Source organism: Chanos chanos, chromosome 6 (assembly GCF_902362185.1).
Source record: "Chanos chanos chromosome 6, fChaCha1.1, whole genome shotgun sequence".
Taxonomy (NCBI): domain Eukaryota; kingdom Metazoa; phylum Chordata; class Actinopteri; order Gonorynchiformes; family Chanidae; genus Chanos; species Chanos chanos.
The window spans coordinates 24,988,960-25,002,777 of record NC_044500.1 but is presented as its reverse complement, the minus strand read 5'-3'; the positions used below and the strand labels follow the sequence as shown (position 1 = coordinate 25,002,777).

The window sequence follows — 13,818 nt, the reverse complement described above, 5'->3', positions numbered from 1 at the left end:
CTTTTTCTAGGGAGTCTCATTTGATCACATTCAAGCTTTACTGTTGACTTATTTAGATTTGTTTATTTTTGTGTTTAAAGTATAGGGATAGTAGTATTTCAAGTTATGCACAGCAAGTAGCATTACATATAAGAATTGCATTGAAAACATGTGACATGTACAGTAAATTCCTGACTCAGACAGTATTGTCATGTTGATCCAATTGCAAACTAGGTTATAATATTGGAGCGTCGGACAGTGGTCGTTGGCCCCGCCCCTTTTGCTCTGTTGGGCAAGTTTCACTGTTTGTTTGTCGTCAGACAATGTGTTTGAAGTAGATGTGTGTTGGGAGATGATTACTGGTGTTTTTGGGATATCTGTTTCTATGTTTTAAGTTTTTATGTTACAGATAGTACTTTGGGACGTCACCATTTTGGTGAAGTGTAGTCAGAGGTATCAGGCTGGTTGTTCTGTTTTTAAACAAGGCAGTTGACTGTGTAATAAAGCGTCATATCTTGAGTTTTATATTACAATTTATTGTTCTTCTGAGTATGTGATGATCATTGTGCAGTATCACAGTGCAATACAGTTAAATACACAAATAAATTTAATTCAGAACAAAAACAAAACTCAGTCTCTAGTATGATTAATTTTTCATAGAAAGACATTGGAACAATGTCGCGATATAGATGTTGATTCTATTTTCAATATCAACACATAGTTCAATGTTGATGCAACACCTTCACCCATGTTGAAAAGTAAGACGTTTAAACAATGTTGCGATATCAACGTGGTTCGATTTTCAAAATCGAAACAAAATCAGCGGTGACTCAACATTGAGCAAACGTTGAAATGCCGGCTGGGGAGACTCCTTCAGTCTAGGGCAAACAGGCAGCACTGATCCTCATATGATTTGATCCTCAAATCATAGCCAATATTGGTCTGTGGAAGATAAGTGTTATAATACCGGAAGATTTATACAGCTAACTATGTTTTGTTAAGTTCTATCACGAACACAAGCAAAACAGAAATTATATAAGAGGCAGGTTCTATGTAATGAAAAACAAACAAACAAACAAACAAACAAACAAAAAACAATAGAATTGGAATGCTGTTGGTAGTAGGCGTGTTAAATTCAGTGTGGAGAAACTACATATCTGCCAAACTAGGAGAAGGCAAGTATGAGAGCCTGAGTGTTTGATAGACATTGGTCAGAGTGAATGACTGACTTCACCCTGGTGTCTTCCAGGTAGAACACTTTACTATAGCTCTCGTTTCATCCGAATCTAAAGGGACCGCATCCCTGGGTTTGTGCCCATAAAATAAATTTGTCATTCATCATCGGTAAGATGGCCAGAAACACAAATACACAAACAAAAATGAAAATGCTACACACCTTTGTAGATTACACAAGTTACAAAGTGTTGCTAAAACCTAAATATACTCAGTACTGTTACAGCAAATTAAGGAAGACTGAAACCACGGGAAAAGCAAAAAAGAAAAAAGAAGAAAAAAAAGAGAGAGAGAGAGAGAGAGAGAGAGAGAGAATCTGGTAAAGGACAGCAGATAGTGTTTGTCTGCATAGACGATGTGAAAGAGGACTTGAGAAAGAGCTGTAGGTGGAGAATCATGGAACTTGTTTGTTTCATGGGGTTGTTTAGTGTTCAATGCCTTGACTTTGCTGAAAGGAATATACATTTAGATTTAAACTGCATTTCAGATGAATCATTAATGGAGCTATTAGTCGAACTGTACTGTCAGTTGTGTAACATCTAAAGAATGAGGTCTTTATGTAGAGAAGAACCTTGTAAAGAGAGCGTAATGGTAAAAAAGATGGGATGAGGCAGTGTGTGTGTGTGTGAAGAGCTGAATAAAGAAGTCCTCAGTGAACACAAGTGGATTCCTGAAGAAAGGACTCATGCTTTAGATTAGACTGAGTGAAAAAACCCCCACCATAAATCATATAACGTACGTCTAAGTTTTACTTTCTTTGGAAGAGTCATTTAATTGTTTTTGTGTTGGACCCCAGAGGGCACAGGCCAGAAGTAAAACTCATACAGGTGTGTGGCTGTGTTTTTTGACAGTCTTGCTTTTGTGTCATGTCCGGTGTCATGTTTTGTGTTATCTCCTCACAATCATGTGTTCACAATGTTTGTCATGCTTTTTTTCAGTAAATCACATAGCCTGTTGTAATTTCTCTAGAATCTTCTCTTTGGACCATGTTAAAACAAATACCTTCCACAGCAGTGACCCCAGTGTCCTCCAAAACAGGACCGTCAAAAAGTATTTTGTCTCAGGTCACACCTTATATGTATACATGGTAAAATACACATATAAGTATATATAAGGTGTGTGTCTTATAGTGTGTGTTAATGGATTTCACACTGTTTGAAGGAGTTGGTGGCCTGTTGTTAATAAGTAGTTCTATAAGATATTTTAATCAATAAGATTTTTTTTCTAAATGTTAAATACAGTTTGAGTCAGTTTACAATCTATGGCAATGTGAAAATTCAAATAACTTTTTTATTTATGAAGTGGATGATGGGCATCAAGTAAGAGGATTCACTCTTAACTAATTTTTATCAACATACTCTATTTCCTAAATGGTATTTCTAACTGATCTACAGTTCTGATTGAAATGCATACCTTTGTGTTGTGTTAACTTTTGAGGTTTTGTATGAACTCTTTGAGTTAAGTGCTCCAGTTTCATGTTTCATGTTTCATGTTTCAGAGCTCATACCAATTTTGACAACAGCACAATCTGCTTTGATACAAGGTATCTCTGGAGATTGCCGTGGTGATGGGTTGTCATGAGAGTCAAGTCTCTACAGATTGCTATGGTGTCATGTCCTGATAAGAATCAAGTCTCAGGAGATCACTGTGGTAATGTGCTGTGATGAAAGATATGATATGAGATATGTTCAGTCTCACTAGGACTGAAGTGAGCCTACAGTTTGGGAGGCTCAGGTCTAAAGGTTAACACACCACAGGGATGCTGATTATTACAACACTGTCCTGAACAGAGCACAAACTGACTTTGGAACCGGTCTTTTAATTGGACCTCTCAAAAAAAAAAAGGAAAAAGAAAAACTGTACAAGTCCAAAATATGCACAGACTATGATTCGTTTCCATGCAAATAAACACGTCAACCTCTAGAAATCCCTCCCCACTTTACATGGCCATATGGGCATGGCATATATGAGTGTCAGCTGCAGAGCACTGTACAGTAACAGCTGCTTTCAAATGCACGACTTACAGATTCTCTCGATTTAAGATAGAAATATAACTCAATAAAACTTGTTATTGAGAGGAATGTACTGTACTAATGTGTGTTTTCACTATTTATCACTCAATTTGTAAGGTTATATTTTACCAGTGGGGAAACTGTAATTCCACCATTCCATGTAAAATTAATTCATCGACTCATAGAACAGACTGTGATACGAGTAGTCTTTGTTTGTCTTTGTCTTGGCGTTTTTCCTTCAGCAGACAGCGTGTGTTGTTTTTAGCCTGATGCCTGTGTCTTATGGTTTTGTGACAGATGTCAGGGGTCAGAATGATGTTACCACTGCGATGCATGTCATCACTGGAACCACGACTGTGCCCATGGCTGTTCCATTTGCTCGCGGGGACATGATCGAACCCACCACAGCACCAGCGGATGATAGTGAGTCTGTCATGCTTTATTACGGGAAAGCTGCTCACTCAGAGGGCTTATTAAACTTACCCTGCAGCAGGATGTCAAGTGTGTGAACCTCCAGACCTCCTCGGTATAGGTTAAGTTAGGTGTCTTATGATGTGTAAAAGGAACAAGGGAACGCTGTCCATGTTAAATAGCTTAGTTAAATGCAGATTATTTTTTTATCTTAAGTATATTGACATCAACAAATATTAATGTGCTCTAAAGTGTATTAGTTTAACCTCACATTGTATACTGTAAGAAGTGTATAAGTCTGGAAAGTAAGGTAACTACATTTTTGGGTTTTTGGGGAGTTTTTTCTTGCCCGCCATGAGGATTAAGTCAGGGGGTGCCGTCCTGTTTTGATTTTGATTGTTGTGGCCTGTAAAGCCCTTTGAGACTGTAAACAGTGATATTGGGCTCTAAATAAACTTGAAACTTGAAACTTGACAGCATTTATTCAACGTTTCTTCCATTCATATTTGTCTTATAAATACGCTGAATCATGGTGAGAAGTTTCTCAACATATGTTACAGAAATATAGTTCATATGTGCTAAATGTGTTTCTTAGTCTGCTTAAGAGGAAAACCAAATAAAATTGTTTTGATCGTGTAGGCAAACTCCGAAAATACTAACCTCATTAGGTTCACATTTTATTCTTATTTGAGATGTGTCTTACTCTGTTCAGTGTTCCTGAACTTCATCATGCTGTGCTATAAACCTATGCAAGATAACAGTATATTTACCTTCATTTATTTGACTGATGCTCTTATTTGCAGAAACTTAAAGTTACATTCTCTGTCAGAGTATGAAGCAATTCAGAACCACTTTAGCTGGCTAAGTCGTGTCCCTGCCGCCAAAAGCAGTAAAGACTAACATACATGAAAGGACTGCTGTCTGCTAGACAGGATACATTCAAACAGATAATGGTGTACTACTACATCAGTATACATTCAGACAGAATAATGGTATACTACTACATCAGTATACATTCAGACAGATAATGGTGTACTACTACATCAGTATACATTCAGACAGATAATGGTGTACTACTACATCAGTATACATTCAAACAGATAATGGTATACTACTACATCAGTATACATTCAGACAGATAATGGTATACTACTACATCAGTATACATTCAGACAGAATAATGGTATACTACTACATCAGTATACATTCAGACAGAATAATGGTATACTACTACATCAGTATACATTCAGACAGATAATGGTGTACTACTACATCAGTATACATTCAAACAGATAATGGTATACTACTACATCAGTATACATTCAGACAGAATAATGGTATACTACTACATCAGTATACATTCAGACAGATAATGGTGTACTGCTACATCAGCATACATTCAGACAGAATAATGGTATACTACTACATCAGTATACATTCAGACAGAATAATGGTATACTACTACATCAGTATACATTCAGACAGATAATGGTGTACTGCTACATCAGCATACATTCAAACAGATAATGGTATACAACTACATCAGTATACATTCAGACAGAATAATGGTATACTACTACATCAGTATACATTCAGACAGAATAATGGTATACTACTACATCAGTATACATTCAGACAGATAATGGTGTACTGCTACATCAGCATACATTCAAACAGATAATGGTATACAACTACATCAGTATACATTCAGACAGAATAATGGTATACTACTACATCAGTATACATTCAGACAGAATAATGGTATACTACTACATCAGTATACATTCAAACAGATAATGGTATACTACTTCATCAGCATACATTCAAACAGATAATGGTGTACTACTACATCAGCATACATTCAAACAGATAATGGTATACTACTACATCAGCATACATTCAGACAGATAATGGTATACTACTACATCAGCATACATTCAAACAGATAATGGTATACTACTACATCAGTATACATTCAAACAGATAATGGTGTACTGCTACATCAGCATACATTCAAACAGATAATGGTATACTACTACATCAGCATACATTCAGACAGATAATGGTATACTACTACATCAGCATACATTCAAACAGATAATGGTATACTACTACATCAGTATACATTCAAACAGATAATGGTATACTACTACATCAGCATACATTCAGACAGATAATGGTATACTACTACATCAGCATACATTCAAACAGATAATGGTATACTACTACATCAGTATACATTCAAACAGATAATGGTATACTACTACATCAGTATACATTCAAACAGATAATGGTATACAACTACATTAGCATACATTCAAACAGATAATGGTATACTACTACATCAGCATACATTCAAACAGATAATGGTATACTACTACATCAGTATACATTCAAACAGATAATGGTATACTACTACATTAGTATACATTCAGACAGATAATGGTTGTTTTAATGTTTTAATATCAGTTTAATGGTTGTCTGTTCTCCATATCAGATACACAGGTCCAAGTCTTCATATTCCCCACCATTTCCATGGATTTAACAGCCCAGCCTACACAGAGTGAGAGAACAGACAGTCCTGGACCTCGGGGGGAATGCACTGACGGTGCAGTGACTGACACAGACCAGCGGGACAATCCAGGACCCACCAGAAGACCCGATGAACCAGCTGTAACACCCTTGGTAAAAGCAACAGTTTAACATAGCTTAGCCTAGCTTAGCCATCCCAAACACCTCATTGCCACAACACATCAAGTAGTAATTGGGACTTGAGTCCGTGTTGGTGGGCACCATTTGCAACCATTCAGATTGTGAACTTACACAATGAAAATTAAAAAAAAAAAAGAAAACGGGCCAAAGAAATGAGTCTGATATGTATATACATGTATATTACTGTTTACTCAGTCCATGTGACTCTCCAGAGCTAAGGGGCTTCACATAGGGAAATTCCCTCAGCACAACATCTTTTATAAACAATTAGGCCCACTCACCTCACACCCTGACACTGAAACACTTCAGTCAGTTTTAACTGTAACTTTCATTTTAATTTCTACAAAATACATATATTTATTTGTTTGATTTGCAACTTTCTTACTCATGCATAGACAGTCAAGTTTTCTGTAACTGAAGATGCAACTGCCCAGAGCGGAGTGAAAGTGAAGATTTTGTTTCTCTCTGTAGGGTAATGTCTTGTGTGTGAATGAGGCAGCAGTAAAGGACAAAGATGTTGTGAGTCTGAAGCTGAAGGCTCCCTCAAACTGCGTAAGTACTGATCTTGGGACAGTCAGAATACAGAAAAAAAACATTCATTCCAAGATTTTCACACTCCTGATAGATAAAGCTATTCACATTTAACTGTGGACATTTCTATTTGGAGAGTTATGTCTGTCTAAGGAACCTTGGCATTCCAGGCCTGCATTTCAGGAAATTCCTATAGCTGCACACATATCCCGTGCCATGCAGGGTAGATGGTGGGGGAAGTCCGGGGGTCACGAGAGAGAGAGTGTGTGTGTGTGGTAGGGGGCTTTTGCTTACCCTGTCGAGAGGCAAGCAGAGGAAAAGGCAAAGGGAAACTTATAGAGGAGTCACTTTCAATACACCATCACATTTATCAGCCACCCACATGATGGCAAAACAAGGCATTCCTGATCATATGTGAAGGAATGATTAATATGTTTCAAATGGCCAGTGAACAAGGGCGGCCTTTGAGGCCCTGCTGTAGCTCTGTGTAATGGTCAAGCGGCAAAAGAAATGAAAAAGAGACCGTTTCTGCACTGGGTATTTCTGAAAGAAGTGTGAGGGCCTGACGTGCTAGAATGTTCTGTGATTAAAATCTGTGAATGATCGCATCAATGACAAGCCCCAGATTTCATTCATTTCACTGACACAAATCCCCCGGCCAGATTTCACAGAGATGGTGCCAGGTCCTCAGCTGTGTCTGATTGAAACCCTGTCACCAGGGGGGTAAGCAGCTGATCTCTGCTCAGATCATACTGTCACCATAGGGCCCTGGCATAGGAACCAAACACATTTGAATGAGCTCACGCGAGCACAAGTCCTCACCATATGCCGAGTTAATTGTAATGCCGGCTGTGGTGCCCAGACCGACAGAGTCGTGCCACTTCAAGTGTTTACTGGGAATTATGTCTGTGTTGGTGGGCTCCATTAGCAACTATTCAAATGGAGCCAATTTTCTCTCTCACTGGGAGGAAAAATGGTATTTACCGTATTGCACTAATGCCTTACAAGAATTTCTTGAATCTGCACGAAATCTAAAATAGTCATTACTACTAAAGCTCCTGAAAACCTTACATGCATCTTTTATATCCTGCATGGCTTGATAACATGTAAGATAACATGAGCTAAAATCTCTTTAGGAGTACACATACACAAAACAAAACAATAACCAAAACAAAAACAAAACTCAAAGAGTGACACAAAGACAATGATGGAATTCAGTGTCTTAAGTCTGAGTATTTTAGCATTTGAATGGTATTTAGCAAATACAGATTTCCAGATTATATCATGCTTTGTTTTGAGTCTGTTGAGTCTTGATTGCTGTCTTGCATCATAGAGATTTTGCTGTGGCTATTTGTGAGTCAGATCATTCTCACTGTTCTTCAGACAATTACAATCATGCTCTATTTAAGCTGACTGCAGGAGTAGGGACCATTTAAGATTCAGGATAAAACATGTCCAATGCAGAAAAGCTCTCTGTATTTCATTTGGAACTTATCAATCAAAATACATTATAAAGCTTTCCATTCCAAAGCACCTTTGTAAAGGTGTAAAAACTATGTTTTTAAAAATGCTGATTTAGTTAGCTGATTTAGGGATTCAAATGCTTCTGTTTGGGTCTAAATAAGTTTAATTCAGTTTTAGTTTAGTTCTGTGTTGGTTTGTACCAACAGATTTGTGGAATGTTACTAGATGTTTGCAGCAATTCTTATGAGGCCATTTTTCCTGTCTCCTTTTTTTTCTGTAGGAGGACACCAGAGCAAAAATTCAGAGTGTTCTGGAACATCTGTGTGGGCAAGATTGCAAGCTGGAGCTCTACCAGGAGGACAACTCTGCTGAAATTGTTGTCTATGGCCAAAACATTCAAGGTGAGACCAGTCTCCACTATAGAGTCAAAGTAATGCAAAGGACTAATGTAAAACCCTGGTAACACAATACTGACATTAATGTATCAGAAACCCAACTTTATCAGATCTCGTCTGCATTTTTCAAAGAACCACACTACTGACAAAGATAATTTATCATATATTCAACTTTGGCCCCTGCACTGTGTATGTGTTTACCAAGATTTGACTTCCCTTTTTCTTGCCATGCAGATGATGCCAAAGGAATGGCAGAGAGGTTCAACAATGATAACATCAAAGATAAGGTGACTGATGTTACCATAGGTACTTTAATTATTAGACTGATACAGTAGATTGTGTGGATCAAAAGTTCAGAGCTTAACTCAAACATCATATTATAGTCAGGCACAAAAACAAAGATTGTGAAACAGAACCAGTTACATACAACAGATGTAGAGTATTTGGGCGAAAGTGAAACAACATCTGTTTTTAATTAAGTATGGGCAAGGTAAAGTTATACTTCATTACTCGGTGAAATAAGTTCCATACTTTTTGTGTCAACACTAAGTGACACTAGCACACACCCACACAGACAAGTTATGCATTAGTCATAGCTAAGTCAGTCCATTGTCTCTAACACTACACTGATGTAAAACATGTCTCATTTAAGATGTTATGGGCACAGACCAGCAGGGCTACATTACTTTGTGTTATACTTTGCATCCCACACTGCAACTCCAGAGCACAGCACACAGAAGATGTAACAGAAGATGACGGTACAGTATTGGCTCCGCCCATGAGTGTGTTCATTGTGTGTTTGTGCTGTGGTCTGTGTGTTCAGGTTGGGGTGGAGGATGCTGTTCCTCGCTGGGGGAAGCATTCCAAGGCCGTTCTGATCGCTGTGCTACTCTGTGGCCTCATCCTGGCAGCCCTCCTCATTGCCTTCTATGTCATCAAGAACCACCTCACGCAGTCAAAGGGACATAGACTGGTGAGAGTTCATCAGAGGCCAAAGTACATACAGCACAGCACATGCCATAGATAAATGTATGATATAATATGAGATGAGGTTGCCTGCCTGGGTACCAGAAATGCCAAAGATATCTATGGGAAAACCAAGTGTGAAACTCCTCAGTCAATCGAAGAGATGAAATGGCTGATAAAAATGAAATCTAGTTGCTTCAGGGAAACCTGGGTTGAAGGCCCACGAGTTGCTTAAGGATTAACTAAGTAGAAGTATCTATGGATGATACAATAGAAACTCCATCACAGGATGTAGCTCTGCTTGTACAGGTGAAAATATTTGTCATGTGATCTACTCAGAGTGATTATGGAAATGAATACCACTACAAAACACTCTACTCAAACTGGGCTTCTGGCAACCAGCAAAATGATACTGACAAAAGCACTCTGGGAAGTGCAAACAGGCACCAGTTAAAATACTATTTAAAATACATAAGCAAAACATTCAATTTGATGCTAATGCTCGCAGTGCCAAAGTAAATTGAAAACAACAAGAACTTAAACAAGCAAAATCTTTTCTTACCATTTTGATGAAGAGAAGGTTAATGCAGTGAGAAGATGTGGTGTGATGTGTGAGAAGAAGAGTGTTGGGTGCAGAGGAGAGAGGAAAACAGTCTTATCCAGAATCCACCACAGAGGATGTGGCAAAGCAAACTGCTCCAAAACGGTCTGATTACACAATAAAAGTTCCCCAGGTTCTTTTGGCCATGTGATTTCAGATCCCATAAAACGCCTTGAAATACTACAACTAGCTGATCACCATAGCCAGCTTTGCCCACTTAGTTCAAGAGGAGCAAGAGTCAACCTACAGGGCAAATACCTAAGACCAAAACATGAATAAACAAAGCCAAATCTGGGCAGGACTGTCATGATATCACAGGAGACTGATTAGTGAAACACCAGGGTGGGGAGTAGAACAAAATCACAACAGATCACAGGCATATTTAAATGGGTCTGCTTTCAATAGTTTCATCATTACAGCATCTTTACAGTGGTGAATGTGGTAAAATAAATAAAGTAATAAACTGACACAATTTCAGTCAGAGCCAGGCTCTGAAACCCAGTCTGTGGAACTATTTCCACTTAAGTAGCTGTACATTTGGTTTTGCCTATGTAGCATGTTTTCACTATCAATCAAATAATAGATTGCAATGACTGAATATTTACAGTGATCTACAATACTGAACTCATTATGGAAATGGAATCTGGAAACAAAATCAGAAGGGGAAAAAATGGCTCAGAAAAGAAGATAAACACACACACACACACACACACACACACACACACACTTACAGAGGCTATACTCATCTATGGGATCTCTCTCTGCCTCACCAGTTACAGCTGCTAGCTGTTTGTTGTTTATTCATTCCGGAACATTCTGAGACAGACAGAAGCCACACCCAGGGTGTTTCCCCGGGAGACACAGCCTCCTTATGCCAATACACACAGTTCACAAACGGATAACTTTTTACTCAGTGTCAAGCCTCAAATCTCAGACCTTCTTTCAACACCACACACTCACACCCTTAAGTTAAACCTCATCCCACTTTCTCACTGTCTGTCAGACATTTGCCTACCCTGTAAAATAGGACCCCTTTCCCTTCATATCAATATAGAATACACTAACCATTCTGCTGAACAAGTTTAGCCATGTTAAGTTTGTGTATTGACTGCATGCTTGAATATTTTTCAGTGAGTATGGAGGGTATTGTACTGGTTGCTCTTTTTTCCTCTGGCATGAATTGAAGGCACTAATCAGCAACTTTGCTAAACCCTGTTAGGCTGAGGAGTCCTTCCAGGTGGACGAGATCAATCAGGGCAATACGCTGGTGTCTGTCACTCCTCTCCATCCTCAGGAGCCCTTGGACAAGCCCACCATCAATGGAGACTCCTCTGAGAATGCCGCAAGCCAGCCTCCTCAAACCAACGGCCACTCTGCCACCCAGAACCCAGTGGCCGACACAGAGATGTGATGTGTGGCAGCGAACCAGCATGGCACCCGTCCAACAGGAAGGGTGAAGACCAGAGATGGACACTTTTAAATAGCCTTGAAAGTGACCACTATGGCCCAGCCTAAGAGGACTGTGGTGCTGATGCTGTTGGGCTGATGATGTTGATGATATATGTAATGTGAAGAGACTGAGCACCAGGCCCTGATCAAACACTGTTAAAACAGTGTGTGGACTGAGGCCTGGCAAAGGTTGCCAACTCAGAAACACAAATCCACTATCTGTTACCTTCAATGGGCCTGACAGCTTCATTCAAACAGGGACAGTTCTGAGGTTGTAAGATCTGATGACACGTAATTTACTCAGTCAGAAACATGTGAACAAATTGAAGAAGACAATGGAGAGGGGATATTTCATCATGCTAACCATGTGAACAATAACTTTTCAGGTCGTTACAGCAGGTTTTTCACCCTCTATTGTCTTAAAAAAGGCCTGGGGAGTGATTTAGACAAGGCAAGACAAGATCTGTATTTCAAATTGGACCTCACAGATTTCAAATTAACAAACCTATATTCAATTAGAAAAAATCTACCTTAGCAACTTTTGCAGACATTGGTCCGTAGTGTCTATTTCTTCAGTGCAATTTGCTTATTTTTTGCCAAATTCTTATCTGCAGTCATAAACACAATGCGTCATGATCATAATGGTTGTCATTCAGTTGGAAATTAATTTTCACCATTGCTGCTCTGCGATAGTGCAGTATCTGCCCCACCATGTAGTGTTAGTGATTTTATTCCTGTGTAATCTTGTGTAATCCTATATAACACCATGCCTCCCTTATTACTTCTCACAAAAAGATGCTGAGCACTGTGGTAAAAACTGAAACTAAACCAAAAAGGGGTCATGTGCAAAGTATTCCTTAAGAATGTTGTCCCTAAGAATTATATTCTCTCTCTTTCTCTCTCTCTCTCTTTCTCTCTCTCTCTCTTTCTAATACTTTACCTCTAAATAGTGCTTAATCTCTGATTGTTTTGAAAAAGTCACTCAGAAACTGGATACAAAGACAAATTCTGATAAAGGAAACTAGTGATACCCAAACTGTGATCTCCAGTAGGACTTTTGTCATGTTCTTATTTGCTCTTCATTCTTTACAAATATGTGTGTCTATGCGTATGTGTGTGTGCTCACTTTCATGTTATTTCAGTTTGATGTTATAGTTTTGTGCTTTCTTACATATATAAAAAAAAATTATTGTGGGGCAGAATGAGCACTGAAATTGTCATACCATCCTTTTATCTTTGCTTTTGGTTTGTTTTGTTTGTTTTTAATGTTTTTTTTCCCTTGTAATTCTTTGTTCTTCCTCTGTCAAGAAACCCTCAGGCTGCCCCTTAAAGTTTTTTTTTTTTTTAGTGAAAATTCCCACATTGATTGCCACGGGCAGCACTGTGTTGTCATTAAAAATGAATTAGAATTATAGTTACTCTACAGTAGGAATATACACGTGTGTCTTTGTGTTAGCTAATTATGTTGTTTAAGCACATTATGTTGTTAGTCCCACCTAGTTTGAGGCCATCCTTTTAATGTGCAACCAGTGAGGATGAACGAGGACAAAGTTAATCAATATGTCATGTGTAAAGGGTTGTAAACCAAACAATGATCTTTGAATGTATCCCGTAAATAAAGAGTGCTAATAAAGAAAGTATCACATGAAGCTCATGGGACAGAGAGGAGACACATATCACCACATGTGTATAACAATAAATAACTACTGTATTCAAGAGGTTTCAACTAACCCTAACCCAAGTTCAAATTCAACACTCACAACAGTTCATAACAACACACTCCCACATACATGCACAAAAAAAAACAACAACACACACCCATACACACACACACACACAAAAAATACAACACACACCCATACACATGCACAAAAAAAAAATACAACAAACACTCACATACATGCATAAAAAAAACCCATTCAACAACACACCCACATTCACGCACACACACACACACGCACACACACACACACACACACACACACACACACACACTGACATACACGTACAAAAAACAAAACAACAACAAAAAAACATACAACAAGTATAATGGTGCCATTTTGGA

At 38.4% G+C, this 13,818-nt stretch overlaps 1 protein-coding gene across 1 annotated transcript; it reads left to right on the top strand.

The window, feature by feature from the left end:
- Window positions 1-3,553: 3,553 nt before the first annotated feature.
- On the top strand, window positions 3,554-11,717 carry LOC115815230 (hematopoietic progenitor cell antigen CD34). Its single transcript, XM_030778188.1, has 7 exons — window positions 3,554-3,647; window positions 6,133-6,320; window positions 6,819-6,899; window positions 8,623-8,743; window positions 8,972-9,024; window positions 9,561-9,710; window positions 11,524-11,717. The coding sequence occupies exons 1-7, from the start codon at window positions 3,554-3,556 to the stop codon at window positions 11,713-11,715; spliced, it is 879 nt and encodes a 292-aa protein (XP_030634048.1). The 3' UTR covers window positions 11,716-11,717.
- Window positions 11,718-13,818: the final 2,101 nt, after the last annotated feature.